Source organism: Xenopus laevis, chromosome 9_10S (genome assembly GCF_017654675.1).
Source record: "Xenopus laevis strain J_2021 chromosome 9_10S, Xenopus_laevis_v10.1, whole genome shotgun sequence".
Classification (NCBI taxonomy): Eukaryota; Metazoa; Chordata; class Amphibia; order Anura; family Pipidae; genus Xenopus; species Xenopus laevis.
Genome location: NC_054388.1, coordinates 4,511,718 through 4,533,825, shown reverse-complemented (window position 1 = coordinate 4,533,825; position 22,108 = coordinate 4,511,718). Strand labels below are relative to the sequence as shown.

General features: G+C 41.0%; 1 protein-coding gene and 1 long non-coding RNA gene across 2 annotated transcripts; one reads left to right on the top strand and one right to left on the bottom strand.

Moving 5' to 3' along the window:
- The first annotated feature begins 5,925 nt into the window (after positions 1–5,925).
- On the top strand, positions 5,926–7,638 carry LOC108702533. Its single transcript, XR_001933301.2, has 2 exons — positions 5,926–7,295; positions 7,328–7,638. It is a non-coding gene; the product is annotated as an uncharacterized LOC108702533 (long non-coding RNA).
- Positions 7,639–9,668: 2,030 nt separating this feature from the next.
- dlx4.S (distal-less homeobox 4 S homeolog) lies at positions 9,669–19,270 on the bottom strand. The gene is made up of 3 exons (XM_018238049.2): positions 18,656–19,270; positions 11,337–11,530; positions 9,669–10,429 (listed from the first exon to the last, which is right to left on the bottom strand). The coding sequence occupies exons 1-3, from the start codon at positions 18,981–18,983 to the stop codon at positions 10,187–10,189; spliced, it is 765 nt and encodes a 254-aa protein (XP_018093538.1). The 5' UTR covers positions 18,984–19,270; the 3' UTR covers positions 9,669–10,186.
- Positions 19,271–22,108: the final 2,838 nt, after the last annotated feature.

Here is a 22,108-nt window from a genome sequence, read left to right as displayed (position 1 = left end):
TAGTCTGGTGGGTCCTATCAGCACATATGGGTAGTCATACATGGTATGGTCACCTTTCAATTGGATCAGGATCATCTGACCAATATACATGAACCAATCACTTTGTTTCAGACTATCTATCTGCCATCTATCTCTCTGTCATCTATCTCTCTGTCATCTATCTCTCTGTCATCTATCATATTATGTTATCCTTTGAGAATAAATGGCAATTTATGAACGTTAAGAAGAAACTGTAAGTTCCAGGTATGTCGTTAGCCTCCTTTAGGCAGGAGGGGGTTAAGCCAGTAACACCCTCACCTCTCTCCTGGGGCTGTGAAGGTGCAGACAGGAGGATCAGACATAAAGGAGACAGGGTGAGATATTGAGTAAGGGAGGGGGTAGGGGAGGGAGACAGTCGTATGGGGAGAAGGTGAAGATAAAAACAATTTTCAGTTTATGGTTTTTTTCCATTTCAGTAAATAAGAGACTGATTGTCAGTAGAAGTGATATAAGCTTCTATATTCACCCAATATTTTGTGTTTTCATATGAATGAGTTGCCACCACTGGGACTAGGGCTAGGACTGTCCCAATAACATAGGGATAAAGTGTTTTCCTCTCTAAATTCTTAGTATCTTCTAGTTGCCAAAGCCAACTAACTATTGATAATTGCATTTATCGCATACACTGGCAGGTCTTGAATTGTATCTGAGCAATCGGCCTATGGGCCAAACAGAAGCCTATTGTAAAAGCCATTCATTGGATGGCCTCCTTTCTGTTGCTCTATTTGTTCCACACTCATTGGAAAAGCAGGAAGTGAAGAGAAGCTGTCCAGTTGAAGAACCAATGGAGATATCGGTTGGGATTGTCTAGCCAGCATGCATTATGATGGAAACAACCTTCTCAGCTGGCCCAATGAGGCAGAGTGCCTCCAAAAGAGTGTGGCTTTATGCCAATAAGTGCATCTTACTGCCAAATAGCAAGGCTGCCTCATTGCTTGCCAATGGGTGCGGCAGTCACTCATTACATGCCCACCCAATTAGTCAATATGAAAGGATGTCTCCTAATAAGTGATAGTGTTTTGCATTAACACTTAGGGGCCGATTCATTAAGCTCGAGTGAAGGATTCGAATGAAAAAAATTCGAATTTCTAAGTATTTTTTTGGTACTTCGACCATCGAATTGATTAAATTCGTTCGAATACGAACGAAATCGAACGAATCGAACGAAAAATCGTTCGACTATTCGACCATTCGATAGTCTAAGTACTTTCCCTTTAAAAAAAACTTCGACCCCCTACTTCGGCAGGTAAAACCTACCGAAGTCAATGTTAGCCTATGGGGAAGGTCCCCATAGGTTTGCTAACCTTTTTTTGATCGAAGGATTTTCCTTCGATCGTTGGATTAAAATCCTTCGAATCGTTCGATTCGAAGGATTTAATCGTTCGATCGAACGAAAAATCGTTCGATCGATCGAACGAACGTTTAGCGCTAAATCCTTCGACTTCGATATTCGAAGTCGAAGGATTTCAATTCGAGGGTCGAATTTCGAAGTATTTTTTACTTCGAAATTCGACCCTTAGTGAATCTGCCCCTTAGACTGCATCCAAGTAAGAGCAGAATCCTACGTATGATTAAGGATCCTTTAACCTGACTATTTAGGACAAGAGCAGATGGAGAACTTTCCAGGATTTGCCATGATTTTTGAGAGCACCAGATCAGTGCTTGACACTGACCAAGGCTGACTCCTAGTTAAAACAGTATCCTTCTAATGAGCAATGGGTCCTCGCAGTAAGGCAGACTCCCTGAATATTCCTGAGATTACCCCCGGCTGATGTGACTACCTGAAAATATAAAAGGTGGACACCCAATGGATACGTTATGCTTTCTAGAAATAACGCTGTCCCTCAAGCTTCTCTTAGTGAGACGTTCAGCATGTTCTCCTGAGAAGATCCCTTTCATTTTCTACTCCTAGTTTGTTGGGTGTTGTTTCACCCAGCAGGGCATTCCACAACCTTACTGCCCTCATCTTGAAGAACCATTTTAACTAATTTGCTGGTTGGCTGCCCAGTCAATATGTTTAGACTGCTTGGCAACAGGGTTCATGATTGCAGGACCAGAACAACATGTTACAACATCAGGAGACTGCCGGTCCTGTGATGTGTTGGGAGGAGCCCACATAACGTAACCTAGTTCTTTGAAGGGAGGATCAGTCCTACCAGGAGCCTAACCTTCTATTAGACAGGACTAATGGGACAGTACATGGTCATTCCGATGGACTGGAACATCTTGTTCTACCATAATCACGGCAAATGATGTCACAAGACCTTCACAGATCACTCTGAAAGGATGTTTGACCAGAAGCCAAGTCATAGACTAGGCTAATACCTCTGGCTTCTGATATTTACCTTAAAGGCATACAGTCCTCACAAAATGACTTTTATTTATAATTTAAAGGAATATTGTTATTAAAAGAACAAGGGGATGCTTTGACTTGAATTTACTTTATTACTCAAAAATATACAGGCTCTTCTTGTGCCTCTTGTGCCCAGAGAGATTTTGAAGCTTTCCTCTTTTTAACCTGCACCTAAACCCACCCATTCTGATGATGCGACAAAAAAGAGGATTTTAGCATGGTGATATCATAAGAGGAGTGGCGGTTAGTGTATCGCTAATTGGGATGGACCTCTCACCCACCCAACCCACTTCTGAGACTACAGTTGGCAGCTTGAACATGCCCATTGCCAATAAAAAGCCAAATAGACCTTCAACTATCCAATTACACAAGGGATCTTGTGCAGAACTGTAGACCCCAATCTGCATCCACAGCCCGATGTGAAGAGGGTGAACCCCGAAAATTTGTAAAACTTTTTCCCAGTTCCTGGCCGGTTCCTAATGGTTACAGAGCCTTCTTAAAAGCTAAAAAGTAGCCCCAAAACACAAAGCCTGAAGCACACCTCCACATTCATTAGTCTTTGGTGTCACTTTTGGGCATTTAGGCACCATGGTTTTGGGGCTATTTAAAAATGCAGCATTTGAACTGCCCAAAACAGTCCCATGTGCCAGTTAGTAGTACCAGTTATTACTTGCAAGAAGGTCCCTCTAAGAGTTGAGGCAAGGTGCTTTAATACCCAAGCCAATGATGGCAATGTGTGGTCCCACCACACTATAACCCACTCTGTAGAAGAGATAGTGGTTGACAAAGACTAGCTGACACAGAAAACTTAAAGGGAAACTAAGAGCTGGTCTAATGATGAGGTGCTCCAATAGGGTGCCACTATGGTCCACTTGCCCACATTCCGATATCTCCGTGTCTTGTTTTCTCTGGATCCACTTGGTGTGGCCATGAATGTCCCCAAGTAGATGCTGATATGAACTCTAGCGGGCAGCTTGGAACATTTTTTTCTGGAATTTCTCCTACACCGGTGTATAAATAGATTGGATTTTAGGCGTGTGACGGAAACTCCCTTCAGTAAGACACGCAATATGTTAACCCTTTGACTCACCTCTGAAACGCATTGCAGATATCTCTTCTATATTGGATTGATTTATCATTGTATGTTGGGGATTTTTTTACTAAGGATATGCAGGGCTAGGCACATAAAGCGACCAATTGCATGGCTGCTTTCATTATTCCGCACTGCACTGGCCCATTGAAAGCTTGTGGCTGATTTGTTGCTATGGGTTACTGAACTAGGTCACAATTTGTCTTTGTTTATGTATAAACTTGTATGGCTTTACTTCATTTCATGTTTTTTCATCACCATTAGTGATGGGAGAATCTACGCCGTTCGAAAAATTTGCCGAATGGTAAAACATTTGTGAAACGCATTGAAGTTTTGACGCCCGTCAATTCTTATACATAGGACTATTTGGTCCAAATAGTCCAAAATTAAGTCAATGGGCGTCCGAATAATTTTGACATGCGTACATTTTTTTTTGATGCGGCAGATTTGTCGCCACAGTTTTGCAGCGAAATGCGGAAATTCACCTGGAATTTGTGTCTGGCAAATTTATTCGCCCATCACTAATTACCATCCCTGGAGCTAATGACACATTGGGGGGAACAGGTTGCGGCATTGGTGGGGGTGAAGGCAAATAAGAGACATAGGAAGAAGGAGTTGGAGGAGTTGAGGCAGGGAAGTATTTTGGAGAGGGCTTTAAATGCATGGATGGGGATGGTTGCACTGCTATACTTCCCAGATATAAAATAAAGCTCCACATTAGCACCCAATGGAGGTCATGCCCTACAATTTGAGAACCTCGACCCCAGCAGATGCAATCATTGCTGCTAATTCAACTCTCTTCAACTCCAACGGCCAAGTAGGATTTCCAGGGACCATTCAGATTCAGCTTCATGAGGCTGTATCCAGTCTTCCGATGATCCTATTGTATATTGCAACTAATCCAAGTCTTTTGTGGCCCTGAACTGCAAGATAATGACTAGACTCACTGCAGTAGGTCTATCGTTTCCATAAACACCAGCCCATAGCTACAGGGCTTCCCTCAACTCATCAGTACATCTTCCATGAAAGAAAACTGTTTAGCAGGTAGTTCCTTAATGCACACACACCCCTCTTTGTTCCCCTGTGCTGGGAAACTACCCGAAACAACTCCCCCAGCAGGCTTTTTTATTAGATAAGCATTTCCACCAGCTTTATACAGAGCAAGGTGCAGCTTTTTATAAGCGAGGAACCCATGTCAGATGCGGAGATTTATAATATTCCTGCATAACTTCTGTCTGATGTACAATGAGAGGATCTGTTTCTAATGTATACGATAATACTAAAAAGGGAGTTATAAAGACTGGGTATATGGAGCAACAGGATTAGCCATGGAGGTAATATGGAGAAAATGAGGTGTTAATATGGACAGGGTTATATAGAATAATAGGGAGAGTTATAGGGAGGGATATATAGAGCAATGCCATCTTGTGTACAGAGGTGGAGTTATAGGGAGGGGTATATGGAGCAGTAGGAGGAGTTATAGGGAGGGTTATATGGAGCAATAGGAGGAGTTATAGGGAGGGTTATATGGAGCAGTACGAGGAGTTATAGGGAGGGGTATATGGAGCAATAGGAGGAGTTATAGGGGGGGTATATGGAGCAATAGGAGGAGTTATAGGGAGGGGTATATGGAGCAATAGGAGGAGTTATAGGGAGGGTTATATAGAGCAATAGGAGGAGTTATAGGGAGGGTTATATAGAGCAATAGGAGGAGTTATAGGGAGGGGTATATGGAGCAATAGGAGGAGTTATAGGGAGGGTTATATGGAGCAATAGGAGGAGTTATAGGGAGGGGTATATGGAGCAATAGGAGGAGTTATAGGGAGGGGTATATGGAGCAATAGGAGGAGTTATAGGGAGGGTTATATAGAGCAATAGGAGGAGTTATAGGGAGGGTTATATAGAGCAATAGGAGGAGTTATAGGGAGGGGTATATGGAGCAATAGGAGGAGTTATAGGGAGGGGTATATGGAGCAATAGGAGGAGTTATAGGGAGGGTTATATAGAGCAATAGGAGGAGTTATAGGGAGGGTTATATAGAGCAATAGGAGGAGTTATAGGGAGGGGTATATGGAGCAATAGGAGGAGTTATAGGGAGGGTTATATGGAGCAATAGGAGGAGTTATAGGGAGGGGTATATGGAGCAATAGGAGGAGTTATAGGGAGGGGTATATGGAGCAATAGGAGGAGTTATAGGGAGGGTTATATAGAGCAATAGGAGGAGTTATAGGGAGGGTTATATAGAGCAATAGGAGGAGTTATAGGGAGGGGTATATGGAGCAATAGGAGGAGTTATAGGGAGGGGTATATGGAGCAATAGGAGGAGTTATAGGGAGGGTTATATAGAGCAATAGGAGGAGTTATAGGGAGGGTTATATAGAGCAATAGGAGGAGTTATAGGGAGGGGTATATGGAGCAATAGGAGGAGTTATAGGGAGGGGTATAGGTAGGGTATAGGTATGGGTAGGGAATACATATGGAAAAACTGGAAGAGATATAGTGAGTTATAGGAGATTTTTCTTTGTATCTCCCATACAAAGAAAAAGAAGGAATTTACAGGAGATGATTATAAGAAGTTTTAGTTATATGGAGGGTCTATACTAGGCTGTAGTACAGGTTCTTTTGAATACATGTAAAACAACACAAGAAATATGGTAACGGTAGTGACATTTTATCACCTGGTTTTATTGCAATATATGTATAATATAATGTTAAATAATTATACGCTGGCTGTTGCTCTGGATGACACATTGACATGATTTATATAGTTGTATAAACATCTTTTCACAGTTGTAATTCAGTGGCAGTCAGTCCCTCGGTTGCAAACACAACATGGCACAAAAGGAGAGACTTATCCCAGACCTCCAGACAGTGTGAAGGCAAAACAAGGATCCTTAAAGTGCACACCTGGAATCCTGCGCCGAGACACGTCCCCACCACCGGTACATTCCTCCCCCAGAGACAAGACTCTGCCCATCTCCGAGCAGCTACTGCTGATGGAACGGGTTTGAAGTGCTGACATCTAAAGGGACAGCTACATAGTGTTACCTCTGATCTTCTCTAGTGCAGAAGTGGTTCATCACCCTAAAAGGGGCCCTCTGTCTTCCCTAGTCACGGGGGGTAAATTCTCTCCAAACTTTGGTGCATTCAATCATGTTCCTCTGCTCCAAACTGCAGAATCCCTGCCATGTCTGTATAAAAGAGGCTGTAGATTTTAGAATGAGCCCTGTCTGCCCCTATTTGGTGCTGTATGGGAAATAAGACGTATCTCCTAAGCAGCACCAAAGGCAGGATTTGATATGACTGGGCAGTGATGTACGTATCCTTGGGTATATTAAAAAAAAAACTAGGAAAACATTTAAAAATAAAAATTGCCCAGCAACTTTTACTGCAAATTTTAATAGCCCATTATTGACTTGTTCGATACAAAGCACTGAAAAATACATTAAATGGAAGGGGTATATGACATGTATACAAAATCAAAACAACAACAATAATAATAATTAATCGGATACTTTCATACTGAATCAGAGTGTCCTGGGCCTGTATAAGTATAAATAAAAATACAAAGGATTTGTGATAGTGGTACTGGAAGATATTATGTATACAAGGGTGTGATCTCAGCTTATGCCAAGAGGTTTGAAGTAAAAAGGCTTAGAATCATGGCACATGGGGCACTTTGACCGGTGAGCATGAGCCGTATATCCCTGTTGGGTTTTGTAAACATTATAAAGGCAAAAGTCCAAGTTCAGAATCTCTCTAAGGATCAGAATTTTTTTTTAAAAATCCTAAAAAAGGTCCTAGCTTGAGCAAGTCCAAGCTTGAGAAGGTCCTAGCTTGAGCAGGCCCAAGCTTGAGAAGGTCCTAGCTTGAGCAAGCCCAAGCTCGAGAAGGTCCTAGCTTGAGCAAGTCCAAGCTTGAGAAGACCATAGCTTAAGCAAGTGCAAGCTTCAGAAGACCATAGCTTGAGCAAGTCCAAGCTTCAGAAGATCCTTTTTGAGCAAGTTAAGCTAAACAAGGTTCTAGCTTGAACAAGTCCAAGCTTGAGAAGGTTCTAGCTTGAGAAATCATGATACCAAATGAATTGACAAAATTGTGCATGATATGTATGTACACAAGGAATTAAATATCTGTATACACCCATCAGTCTTTTGACTAGAGATGTCGCGAACTGTTCGCCGGCGAACTTGTTCGCGCGAACATCGGGTGTTCGCGCTCGCCGGAAGTTCGCGAACGTCGCGCGACGTTCGCCATTTTGGGTTCGCCATTGTTGGCGCTTTTTTTTGCCCTCTCACCCCAGACCAGCAGGTACATGGCAGCCAATCAGGAAGCTCTCCCCTGGACCACTCCCCTTCCCTATAAAAACCGAAGCCCTGCAGCGTTTTTTCACTCTGCCTGTGTGTGCTGAAGAGATAGTGTAGGGAGAGAGCTGCTGCCTGTTAGTGATTTCAGGGACAGTTGAAAGTTTGCTGGCTAGTCATCGTTTTGATACTGCTCTGTTATTGGAGGGACAGAAGTCTGCAGGGGTTTGAGGGACATTTAAGCTTAGGTAGCTTTGCTGGCTAGTAATCTACCTTCTACTGCAGTGCTCTGTATGTAGCTGCAGTGGGCAGCTGTCCTGCTTCTGATCTCATCTGCTGACTGCTGCAATAACAGTAGTCCTTGTAAGGACTGCTTTTATTTATTTTTTTGTTGTTTTACTACTACTACTACTACTACTATAAGAGCCCAGTGCTATTAGTCTAGCAGTGTTGGGGAGTGGGACTGGTGTGCTAATCTGCTGCTCCTAGTAGTTCAGCAGCACCAACTTTAATTTTTTTTTTTTTTAATATTCATTTTTTTTTATTTTACTTTTTTTTATTTTACTACCGCTGTAGTAGTGTATAAGTTGACCTTTTAGGCATTATTTGCCCTGTAGGCATTATTTGCACACTGTTTTCTTCAACCCGCCATCTAGCTGTGTGACCTTGTTCACATTCTGTCTAAATATCCATAATATTACCGTCTCCAGAAAAAACACCGGAGTGACTTTTTTCAAGCAGCCATAATATATTTTACGTAATCCGTATCCACCGCTGTAGTAGTGTATACGTTGACCTTGTAGGCATTATTTGCACAGTGTTTTCTTCAACCCGCCATCTAGCTGTGTGAGCTTGTTCACATTTTGTCTAAATATTGATAATATTATCGTCTCTAGAAAAACCACTTGAGTTACTTTTTTTCAAGCAGCATTCATATATTTTACGTAATCCGTATCCACCGCTGTAGTAGTGTATACGTTGACCTTGTAGGCATTATTTGCACACTGTTTTCTTCAACCCGCCATCTAGCTGTGTGACCTTGTTCACATTCTGTCTAAATATCCATAATATTACCGTCTCCAGAAAAAACACCGGAGTGACTTTTTTCAAGCAGCCATAATATATTTTACGTAATCCGTATCCACCGCTGTAGTAGTGTATACGTTGACCTTGTAGGCATTATATGCACAGTGTTTTCTTCAACCCGCCATCTAGCTGTGTGACCTTGTTCACATTCAGTCGCTGCGACCAAAGAAACTGGGCAAACAATGCCTACAAGGTCAACGTATGGCAAAAAATGACTATTTTCAGCATTTATATGGCATATTTTTTCTGGCAACTGTGCTTCAGTGGCTGCAACCAAAAAAACTGGGCAAACAATGTCTACAAGGTCAACGTATGGCGAAAAATGACTATTTTCAGCATTTATATGGCATATTTTTTATGGCAACTGTGCTTCAGTGGCTGCGTCCAAAAAAACTGGGCAAACAATGCCTACAAGGTCAACGTATGGCAGTTGTTTAAAGAGAACAGTAGATTACTAGCCAGCAAAGCTACCTAAGCTAAAATGTCCCTCAAATCCCTGCAGACTTCTGTCCCTCCAATACAGAGCAGTATCAAGCAGATTACTAGCCAGCAAACTTACTATCATCTGTCCCTGAAATCACTAACAGCTCTCCCCCTACACTATCTCTTCCAAGCACACACAGGCAGATTTTTCAGATACATTTTTGCCCTTGATCCCCCTCTGGCATGCCACTGTCCAGGTCGTTGCACCCTTTAAACAACTTTAAAATCATTTTTCTGGCCAGAAATGTCTTTTCTAGATGTTAAAGTTCGCCTTCCCATTGAAGTCTATGGGGTTCGCGAACCGTTCGCGAACCGCTCGCGTTTTTGCGCAAGTTCGCGAATATGTTCGCGAACTTTTTTTCCGACGTTCGCTACATCCCTACTTTTGACATAAAAAAGGAAGAGGCCTATATTAGAGTTTAAAATAATATAATAGTCTGCAATTCATTAAACATATCATGAAAAAAAGTGTTTGTAATGGATTGACTTCTTCCATTGGGAATTACAGCTATTAAAAATAAAGGAAGAAAAAAATTAAATTAAGGCACTCTCTACGGTTTTGGTTATGAGAAGTGGATTGTTTACAGAGTTATTTCTCGATAACCATAGCCCTATACATCTGCATACTGAGATGCTTATAATAATAGTGTTTCATTTGCACACTTGGAGAGTTCCTTCCTTCAAACAGAAGAAAGTCTTTGCAAGTGATCCAACGCATTAAAGCAAGTGATAAGTTAGAATGCACTTCTCCATGGGAGACGTAAATACTCAGTCTACATGGCCCTTGCTGGACGTCTTGCTGGACGTCACACATCTCCATTTCTAGAAACATCATCACATCATTGATTGCCTTGACATTGGGTCATGAGGTTGATACCAAGGACTAAAACTGTTCAAGTAGTTACAGGAAAGTGGGGCAGATTTTCCAGTTGAGGGAATATCCCATAGAGGGGGCATGTTTGGGGAACAGGGAGTCAATGAAGATGAACTGGTTGGCTGGTCTTCATCCTGCACATTGGAGTCGTGTTTTGTTATCTTCTTGTATTTGGACCGCTTGTTCTGAAACCAGATTTTCACCTGTATAAAAGACAGTGTAGGAAACCGATTAAACCTTTGGAGATCATTCAATGAATTGTTCAAGACTTTTCTTAAAGATAAACAGGTTCCTTTAAAATTTGGAATTAAAAGAGTTTTGAAGGAACTGCTCTTTATCCTACACAACATCCAATATTTTGTTTCAAATAAAGATATGGGGGTATATTTATCAAAGAGTGAAGTTAATAGTGAAGTTCCGCCACTCTCCATTCATTTCTATGGGATTTTTATAGGCGTATTTATCAAAGGGTGAACTTTCACTTTCACCCATTGATAAATACGCCTTTCAAAATCCCATAGTAATGAATTGAGAGCTGCGGAATTTCACTCTAGTGGCGGAACTTCACTCTTTGATAAATTTACCCCTATGTACTTCCAGACCTTTCTCCCCAACATATGTTCTCCTGCTCTTGTGTGAGGTGTATAAGAAACTCAAAGGGAACGAACAAGATGTTGAGTCTGAGCATGGACCTTAACCCACAGCAGCCATCTTTATTTTAGGTAGCTCCCTTATCTACTCAAGTGCTGCCAGATCTTAACAGCCCTGAATTCACAAAACACAGAGCTATTTCATGAGTCATATCTGAAAAAAATATCTGTGATCTATGGGAACAAGCCTGCACCCCAATGCATGAGAAGGTCATCGTTCTATAGGTGCTACACTGTGAGAATATTAGATTAATGTTACTGCAACTTTAAAAAAAGAAACTGCTGCTGAAAGGTCTGTTGCCCTTTGGCATAAACATAAGCAGAAGCTGTAACTCAACGTGGGACCTTCCTGTCCTGGTATGTTTTTATTTGCTGGTAGCGTTGCCACCTAACCCCTATTTTACCTGTCCAGGTGGGAAATAATATATGAGCATTTTTGTGAGAACCCTCTGCCCCTCACCTGTGTCTGTGTCAGTCCAAGCTGGGCCGCCAACTCTGCTCTCTCAGGAAGGGCCAAATACTGCGTCTGCTGGAACCTCTGATTTAGCGCCTGCAGCTGTAGACTGGAGTATATTGTCCGCGGTTTGCGAATTTTCTTGCCTTTGCCATTGATTCGAATCTCCCCATTTTCTATGACAGTAGATTTCTCCATCTCTGTGAACAAAGTCAGGGGAAACCAGTGAGAAGCAAAACTAGATGTCCTAGATGTGTAAACAGCCTGTAGGTCTTGACCTTCTAACATATATTTTGATCGATGAGAATGAACTACTCAAAGACAGTTCCTGATGTTTTAAACACCAACCATCCCCTTAACTTACGGTCCCTCAAGTATTATACACTAAGCAGTCCCATAGCTTACAGTTCCTGAGATATTATACCCTTACAAGTGTATTCTCTGCCGTTTCAGGGGAATTTTAGTCAAATCAGTGTGTCCCTAAGATGTTATCCTCCAAATCTGAGGAACACAGTTTCCACTTAAAGTAACACAAATGGTCCTACACAGTGTGGGCAGGGAGTCTGTGGGATAACCTGCAAGTTGATGATGTGAAGGCAGATAATTATCTATAAATTGTATGTTTATAAAGCTTTGTTAGACTCCATATTTATCTTCTGTCTATCATCTATACTGTGTATAAAATATATGTGACTAAGTTTGGGATGAGTTGGAGGAGTTGAACTAGATGGACATTTGTCCTCTTTCAACACTATGGAACCTTCCATTCCTGATATATTTTACTTCAGCAGCAGTGAAACGTTCTGTTGCTGATATATTGTGTTCCAAGTGCCTTAAACCCTACCGTTCCCATGGCATTGATCTTCAAAATAACTCCAGGCACCCTCAGATCTGCATCTGGGGTAGGGTTACTGCGTATTATTTCATAATTCCTGACGAACTAACTCACTGATTTAGAAAAAGTCAATCTATTCTTTACAACTTTAACTATGAATTCTGAACTGAATTCTGGTACATTTTTACCCCTCAAGTACAGGAATGGGTCTTGTTAATCAGAATGCTGAGGACCTGGGTTTTTCTGGACATGGGATCTTTCCAGAATTTGTATCACCATACTTAAAGTGTACATACAAATTATTCCAGTGTTAAAAAAAAACAGCAGGATTGTTTTGCCAGCAGTAAGGAGTAATTACATATTATTTTTGAAGAGAAAAAGGAAATTCATTTAAAAAATTAGAATTATTTATAAGATTGAGTCTATGGGAGATGGTCTTGTTTGTCTGGACTCCTTCACGTGATTTGGGGCTTTCTGGATAAGGGGTTTCAAAATAATGGCTATCATACCTCTACACTGAAATGTTATGGCACAGGGAATAAAAAACCCTACAACATTGAGAAACTCAATGTATAGGCCATAGTCCATGGGGATGTCCTGATTGGGGGAAACAGTGAAGAGTAGAACTGGTGGCTAGAGTTGTAGAGGTGGTGACTTGGGAGTCAGAAAGGGACAGGCCTTCAAAATGTAGACTATATCGTGAAGGGCCCTTCTGGGTTTTGAATGTGAACCTTTCAAGGAAAAGCTTAAATGTCGAGCGTCGAAGAACATTGGGACATCCAAGTACACAACTGGGAAATAGAGGCATCTGAATATACTTCATGTGGGCATAAGCCAGCCTCAACATTCCAGGTTATAAAACAGAGCCTCTCCATAAACCAAACAAAAGCCTCCCTTTCATTTTAACGTGCTTTATTTTCCAGGACTTTGTCATTAAACAAAGTGTTGGTGTTGTTCTTTTGTACAATAACAAGGACAAAACATACTGTAAGGTAAAGAGAATAAAAAAAACCTCCAATGAAGGAGTCCAGACAAACAAGCCCAATGTGTCTATACAGAAGCTGGTATCCCGTGATCCTTATATGACCCTGTCCTTGGAGTTCCCCCACCAACACCACCTTGCCAGGTGTGCAAGAAAAACATAATGTATATCAATCATATGCCAGGCCTCCAGGGAAACTGCTTCAGTGCCAATGTGTCGATAACTCTACGTAGACTGTCATAAAGTTTAATTTATTAGGCCAGCACGTCTGCAAGATAACCACACATGGGTTGACTTTCAATTTAACCACACTTGGGTGGCCAATTTACATGGATCTTATAGATCCGGTTTCAAACTGATGGTTGGACCATTATACAGATGTGTGGTGGGTCCCATACAAAAGCTGACTGGGTCTTTTCATTCTGACCAATTAACCCACCACAGTTTCATCAGACAAACCTCTCTTTGGAGTAGCTGTGCTCCAAATCCAGGATCTGACTGAAACCAAAAATTCTTCAAAATACTTGGTCTTGAGGTACAGTATCTAGCAGAACAGCGGTCCCCAGCCTTTTTTCTACCTATGAGCCACATTCAAATGTAAAAAGAGTTGGAGAGCAACACAAGCATAAAAAAGCCCCTGGAGATGCCAAGTAAGGGCTGTGATTGACTATTTGGTAGCCCCCTATGTTGACTGGTAACCTACAGGAGACTCTGTTTGGGGTCACACCTAGTTTTTTTTTAATTCCAAGTCTGTAATTCCAACAAAAGGACCTGCTTTGAGGCCTCTGAGAGCAACATCCAAGGGACTGGTGAGCAACATGTTGCTCGTGGGCCTCTGGTTGGGGATCACTGTAGTAGAACTAAGTCTAAAGCAACTGGATTCTTCTGAGTTTTCTTGAAAACGTTCCACCACTCATCCGATTGGCTTTTTTTTTGTTGGACTGAAGAAGCAGCTCGTGGTGAAGAGTTTTCAAGAAAAAGTCCAGTTGCTTTAGACGTAATGGTATTAGATACTGTATGTCATGACCTAGATGAATGAAAATCTTCAAAGGCTTGGTCTTCAGCCAAACCCAGTTGGGACCCTTAATATCAGGCAAAATTAAAATAGTGGTTGCAATGTTCACAGATTATGTAATTTTATGTTTATGTTTTATTAGAATATGGAAATTAATATTTGGTTTGCTAGTTTTACCTTACTATTTGGGACACTTTAATGGAATTGCCCTCATCCTTTTTCCCAGTATCTGGGTTCCTTGCACTGGTGGCTCTGCCCCTGGGGTACTAAACCACACTGCAAGTTGTTACTGGAATTTAAGGCTTTCTATGTATAACCACCTATGGGTCCAGCCCTACTATGACTTATCCTCACTCACACATTTCTACCACCCAGGCTTGTGCATGGGATGTACCTGGTGCATATCCAGAAGCTCCAGATCCACACCCACCCCTACACCTGAGGGGGATCCTACTCCCCTTTCCTAAATATATCTTGCAGGAAGGTTCTTCCTCCCCTTTACTCAGTAGGGACATCATTCTAAGCAGCACAAAGTAGTGATTCCCATTTCTTCATTCTATTATTGATGTTGCAGCATCAGCCCAAGTTTCCCCCAAGCAGGATTTGATCTGGAGACTTTCTGTAGGAATGTGCAGGGCAGGGAATTTTCTATGGGAAGGATCTCATCTGACAAACTAACGAGGAATGGCTACGGGGCAAACACCTGGGGGGAGGTGACGGGGGTCTGCACAAAAACACACAATTTCTGGCCAATATCTAGCGATGATAATGTCAGCCCCATACTGTATGTATAAATATATCTACCAGGCCCCACACAGGTTTTATAAGGCCATTTAATCATGAAATCTTGTGTATCTAATAATTCTCCCCTAGAACCATAGTCTCATTGTTATTCCAAAATATATTCCAATGACAATCATTGGTTCTCCCATGGTCCGTCACCTGCTCCAGCTAAATCTACAGGGTTGGGTGAGGGTGCCGGGAGTTGCAAGGATTGTAAGCTGACGTTACTGATGCATGAGTGGCTTGTGGCCGGATTAAAGCGGTTGCTAGGACCCTGACAAACATGAGGACGGTTGACTTTACGGTGAGAAACTGTCAGGTGTAATTATACGCTTCAGGTATTAAAATGCCGGCGTAGCATTGCGTTGCCATAGTTACAGAGAAACCTGTAGGGCCACTCTCAGAAAGCTCTTTCTCTCCTTTGGGAGCTCGAGTGCCTTTCAGTCATCCTGAGGGGGATGCAATTTATTTAGTGACAGTTTTAAAGGTTCCCCGTTAATATTCTTGGTAATAGACGAACTGACAGTTAGAGGCCTGCCTGTTTATGACCAAGTTACCTTTTAGTTTAATAGTAGTAAGGTGGAGACTTAATAATGTGTGGCTCCTGAAACTTAGGTCCTGGGTAAACTCACATGTACCCAACTAGAAGTGATGCCACTTTGTCCATACCTTGGGCAGAACTCCAGTACAGGCCAGTGGGCGCCATGTTGACATTGTTATAGAAAGAAATGATACAAACGATCCCTACGAAATGAAATCCCATATGTGATGAATCTGTATAAAGTCCCGCTTATCCCAATGGTGTCATTTATATAAAGATACAGCTGCCCGGGTGGGTGAATATTCATGGGGCAACTACTGGGTCCCCAAACTGTCCCACAAAAATATAGGTCACAATTGTCAGCAGCTCCCTGTATTGTTACATCACTGACGGCCAATGTAATCCATCTCTCTGTCTCTCTCTCACTCTCTCACTCTCTACATCTCTCTCTTTCTCTCTCTTTATCCATAGCTCTCTCTATCCATCTCTCTCTCTCTCTATCCATCGCTCTCTCTGTCTCTCAATGTATCTCTCTCTCTATTCGTCTCTCTCTCTCTCTCTATCCATCTTTCTCTCTGTCTCTCAATGTCTCTCTCTCTCTCTGTTTGTCTCTCTCTATCCATCTCTCTCTCTCTCTGCCTCTCAATGTCTCTCTCTCTCTCTATTCGTCTCTCTCTCTCTCTCTCTCTCTCTATCATATCTCTCAGCGTCTCTCTCACTCTCCATCTCTATTACTTTCTATATATATATATTTTTATATACAGGTATAGGATCGCTTATCCGGAAACCCAATATCCAGAAAGCTCCGAATTACAGAATGGCTGTCTCCCATAGACTCAATTTTATCCAAATAATCCAAATTTTTAAAAATGATTTCCTTTTTCTGTGTAATAATAAAACAGTAGCTTGTACTTGATCCCAACTAAGATATAATTAATCCTTATTGGAGGCAAAACCAGCCTATTGGGTTCATTTAATGTTTAAATGAATTTCCAGTAGACTTAAGGCATGAAGACCCAAACTACAGAAAGATCCATTATCTGGAAAACCCCAGGTCCCATACCTGTATACAATCTCTCTCTATCTATCCTTCAAAGGGACAAATTCAGACAGAATGCTGGAATAAAAAAACTGTGTAAAAAGCTGAGTAAAATGCTTTGGGGTTTAATGTGGTTTTCATGTTCTTATACCCATTAATTTTACAGTGGGGGGGGGGAAGGGTGACATATTATTTTTATATATGTTTTATAGCATTTGTATTTCCTTTAATATATAGTGCAGGTATGGGACCTGTTATCCAGAATGCTCGGGAACTGGGGTTTTCCAGATAACGGATCTTTCCATAATTTGGATCTTCATACCTTAAGTCTACTTGAAAATCATATAAACATTAAATAAACCCAATAGGTTGGTTTTGCTTCCAATAAGGATTAATTATATCTTAGTTGGGATCAAGTACAAGCGACTGTTTTATTATTACACAGAAAAAAGAAATCACTTTTGCAAATTCAAACTATTCGATTGAAATGGAGTCTGTGGAAGTCGGCCTTCCCGTAACCTGGAAGTTTTCTGGATAAAAACCTGCATTACCTGCATTACATTCAGTAAAATAATGCAATAAGTTTCATTAAAACCGCTGCTGTCTATCTGTTTATCTATATCTGCACACACACAAGTGTATATACTGTATATTTATATTTATTTTGATATAGAGAAAATGCCCTTTAGTTTTAAATATCATTTGCAGCCGTAAACACCGGAATCGAATGTGATTTATTGTTCGTCCTCGGAATGACATGAATGACGGTGCCTTATCATTGGCTGGATTTATTTTGGCACCATTCGTAAAAATGCTCAAGAGCCGAGTAACGTTTCATATCCCCCCCTCCATCGTCCAAAAAAACGAAAAAAGAGAAATCAGATAAATATATCCCGGATACAAGGGTTACACCTGTATTACAACCAATACGTGGATTTGCTACAGCCGCTCATTACATAAATCATTTTAATTACCTTCATTAGGTGACAAATGTATTTCATGTTGCCTTTAATAAAATATTATTCCCGCACCCTGTGTTTTATTCAGTCCCCCCCTTGGCGTTTATTCCGCACGTGAAAGCACAACTATACGCCCCAGCATTATATATTATCATAGATTTTAGGCAACAATTTATTTCGGGATTAAAAAAATAAATGAATAAATCACAGCAATTTTAACTTATTCGTTTTAGTATTAAGCATTATAAATGCGAATGATTTGTTTGTTCTTATATAGAAAAAGAAAAATACAGGCCCTGGAAATTTAAAATTGTATTTATTTGCTATGAGTCAGCCTATTTTGTTTCTCTTTTGAAAGATAGTACAGGTATGGGACCTGTTATCCAGAATGTTCGGGACCTGGGGTTTTCTAGATAATGGATCTTTCCGTAATTCGATCTTCAACTAGAAAATCATGTAAATATTAAATAAACCCAATAGGCTGGTTTTGCTTCCAATAAGGATTAATTATATCTTAGTTGGGATCAAGTACAAGCGACTGTTTTATTATTACACAGAAAAAGGTAATTATTTTTAAAAATTTGCATAAAATGGAGTCTAAATGGAGACGGCCTCTCCGTAATTCGGAGCTTTCTGGATAGCAGGGTTTCCGGATAACAGATCCCATCCCTGTATATAATTTAGGAATGAATTTTAAATATAAAGTATTTAATATTCCTAATGCAGAGTGTGAAATGTAGACGACAGATAGAAAGAAAGATAAAGATACAGTAAGTGAACCTGTTAAGAATAATAGGAAACGGGTTTTTCTGCTACTTCCTTATAAAGCTTCGCTTCTCTTTCCAGTTCAACCGCATGGTTCAAAAAGGGACTTTTTTCTTCCCGTATACCCAGAATTATAGAACAGAAACACGGAGGATCACTGAAAGAAACTGGGTAAGTGTGTCCACTGTGTGTGTTTTTTTATGTTGAGTTTAGAAAAGAAATGATATTCCAGCCCAGAGCTGCTGTAAGTGTTTCTATACAAGGTGTTTAGTGAGGAGTAACAGTCGGACTTTGTGTATCATTCTGAAAGAATTCTGTCCGGTGTTTGGCACAACGCAACTGTCAGATGTGTGCAAGATGCTGAGCAGACAGAAATGAAAGGATTGAATGTAGGGCATTGACGTACCTTGGTCTTCATGGAGCCGGGCACTAGGGCCAATGGTGCTGGAGTACTGCTGGTAATTCAGGTAGGAACTGCCATTATGGTGGTGTTGCTGCTGTTGATGGTGATGGCTGGAAGTGGCATAAGGGTACGCCAAAGTCCTACCTCCGAAACTGTGGGCTCCGGGAGAGAAGAGACCTTCATGAGCACTTGGAAGAAAGCCATGCAGTGGGTAATGTCCATGGGCCAAGGCTGGAGAGTGTTGAGAATGAGGAGAAGATGCGGGTCCATGGCTGAACTCCAGGAAAGCAGACTTGGATGGGTCCAGCAGGGTATCAGCTATTGAGGTCATCTCTCTCAATAGTCAGTCTGGCCAACATTAAGTCAACCTTACTGGAAGCCCATGGCAATTCTTCTGAACCATCTCCTGCCCTCCTGCTCCATAAACGTCCCAGATTAACTGCCGCCACTTCCCTAGTGCTACTCTCTACGACGGCTCTAGCTGGCTCCTCACGTTACACAGATCCTACCCCAGCCCTGTCCTCTGATGTCACACAGATTCTTCCCCAGGGAAGCCCTTATTAATATAATTACCTCTTGGTGAAGGCAGCTGTTTGAATGAGAACTGCTCAAAACTTGGACTACTCTGCAGGTTGGAACATGCTCCTGTCTGATCAACAGCACGACACGGGGAGGAAGGACAATGTGCTAAGCAAAACACACACACACACTATATGTTTATATATATATATATATATATATATATATATATATATATATATATATATATATATATATAATGGAAGCACGATTTCAAGGGGGGCCTGGGCCCACAGGGGCTGCTGTCTTTCTTAGGGTTAGCTGAGGTTGCCCTAGGCGAGACATTGTCACATTCTTTCATTTGTTTCGTGAATTTTTTCGGAAATTCGCTAAATTTTCTTGAAGCAAAACAGGACAAAGTCGCCCATCACTACATGCAAGTTGACTTGTTACTTTGTACTAACTACTTATCAAACAAACTGTGTATCTCCAGTGGGATTAACCAGTTAGTTAGACAATAGTAAAAAGGGATGAACAACCTCCAACAAAGGTCCCTCCAAGGATCCACCAGGTAGAGGAAGGTGGCAGCTTCAGGGGCTGTAGAAGAGAGAAACGCCACCATCCAGAACCACCAGAAAACCAACCTTCTTGTGTTGGACTCATCAGTTAGTCTAGGGCAGTATTTATCATTTTAGTTCAAGCCCCCAGACTTTGGTCAGGGCCCACTTATCTCATAACAGGGTTTAAGATATATACAACATCAACCATAAATCCTAGAATTTCTAGAACAATGACTAAGCATTCACCATAAATTTCACCCCAACTGGCCCTCAAGCTGGGCTTTCAGTAGTATGTAGGCGAACAAATAGTCATTCTCCCCAAATCTCACCCTAACTGGCTAGGCTCCTCCACTGCTACAAGACCCTCTTCCCCCACTGGTCTAGGGGCTATACATTTACAAAACCCAACACTATTTTGTTGGGGGTGCCAGATGCATAGTCAACAGCCAATAGAACCACAGGTTACCCATGCCTTCGTTTCTGGTACTTACCCTCCTCCCCATTATTAAATCACTTAATACATCCTAGTCCCAAGCTGCCGCTGAGGCTATAAATCCTGGCCTGGCTGTTTTCCTTACAATGATAGGCTGATACACCCCAAATGTGAGACATCATTCCAGTCCTCCCTCAGATGGAAAAAGCTTGACTCAGCAGTCATCAAATTAGATTTAAAAATAGTAAAAGAGTGTTGACTTTATCGCACTTTATATATCTCGGTGACAGCCCATAACGCCCCTCAATAAAAATGTCTTTATAAACATTCACACCAGGAGACGGATATGTGTCATAGGTGAAAAGGTTAGAACCAAGACTGGAAACTGACGGGAGATGTAGTTTAACCACAGCTAGATCACCAGTAGAGGATCTATATTATATATATGATTTTTTTTAAGGCCAATTCAGGTTGAGGTAACAAGTTGGAACCCTGTTTGCCTCCAAATAATGTGTCCAACACTATCTGCCTACTAATGAGCCAGATTTCTATCAGGAAGATTTGAAAAATCCCATCAGACAATGATCAAACCAGAGCATTGACGCCATCCTCTGTCAACATATCTACCTAGGTTTCCGTTATGATCCAATTGTTACCTCAAACTGTAATGGTATCTCTTTAAGCTTGGAAGTTGTGTCTCCATACTTATAAATGGGTAATAGAGCAGTCGGGGGGGGGTAAGAATTCTTTATTTTAAAAATCGAAAATGTTTCTTATAACATCCGCAAATTTTCTATAGATCTGAAATAATTTCCCTTTTGTGTCTAATAAAAGCTTTGTTGAGGAGTTTTAAGTACAAAACGTGAAACAATTCAAAGTTTCATCAAAATCTAGTCAAAAAGGACTATGATTTTTCATACTTATACTTTTGTCAGTATTCTCAAATGTGGAGACTAGTGATGGGCGAAAATTCACGAAACAGCGTATGGGCATCTTTTTTGTGGAAAAACCTGGTGAAAAATTTTTCTCATCACTAGTGTAGACATTTCAGAAGACGTTTTGAGTAACATTTCCATAGAATTCCTGTAATAAGATCCAGTAAATGAGTGTGCAAGTATTTTAGACTGGAAAACGATGCTGTAAAAATTTTAATTTTAAAACATCTTAAATTTCAGGACAGTTTTAAACTACAGGGTAAATTTCTTCATGACCTCAATCTTCTCAAACTATGGGAGAATTTTTTTTTTAATTAAAGCAATCGTTTTTTCATTTTCATGATCTCAATCTTCTCAAACTATGGGAGAAATTTTTTTGAGCAAGAGATTTCTCATTTTCAGGATCTCAATCTTCTCAAACTACTGGAGAATTTTTTTTTTTAATTAAAGCAATCGTTTTTTCATTTTCATGATCTCAATCTTCTCAAACTACTGGAGAATTTTTTTTAAAGTAAGAGATTTCTCATTTTCATGATCTCAATATTCCACCTGGATTATACATCAGGCATGTCCACCATGCAACCCTACAACAGACAAAGGTTTCTGGGAGCTGTAGTTCAATGACTAAATTACACATTTTCCATTACAATGTCTGGGTCACCCCTCCCAACTCTAACTCTGCCTCTGTTTCACTGAATTCCCAGTTGATGGGCTTCCCACTCATTTGCCCCATACAGAACTGAATGGATACTGTACTGCCCGGCAGGACACCTTCTCTGTATTCCAATTCAAACACAACACCTCTCGTGTTTGGTGTAGATCACTGACACCTCCTCCTTTTTTTTCTTTCCACGCAGATATGCCAACTAAATCTTCCTGCAATGGTGAGCTCACAAGCTCATGGAATGAGGTGGGTGAAAACAAAATGCAGATTTAACCCAAGCGGTTGCTGAGATACTTTACAAACCAGCAACCAAAATAATGTCAGATGTTGGTTGGTCGGAATTCA

Coding starts and splice junctions, on each gene's coding strand:
- dlx4.S (XM_018238049.2), bottom strand. CDS start 18,983: ATGACCTCAATAGCTGATACCCTGCTGGACCCATCCAAGTCTGCTTTC. Junction 11,531..18,655: donor CCGGCTCCATGAAGACCAAG/GTACGTCAATGC, acceptor CTTTGTTCACAG/AGATGGAGAAATCTACTGTC. Junction 10,430..11,336: donor TTGGACTGACACAGACACAG/GTGAGGGGCAGA, acceptor TCTTTTATACAG/GTGAAAATCTGGTTTCAGAA.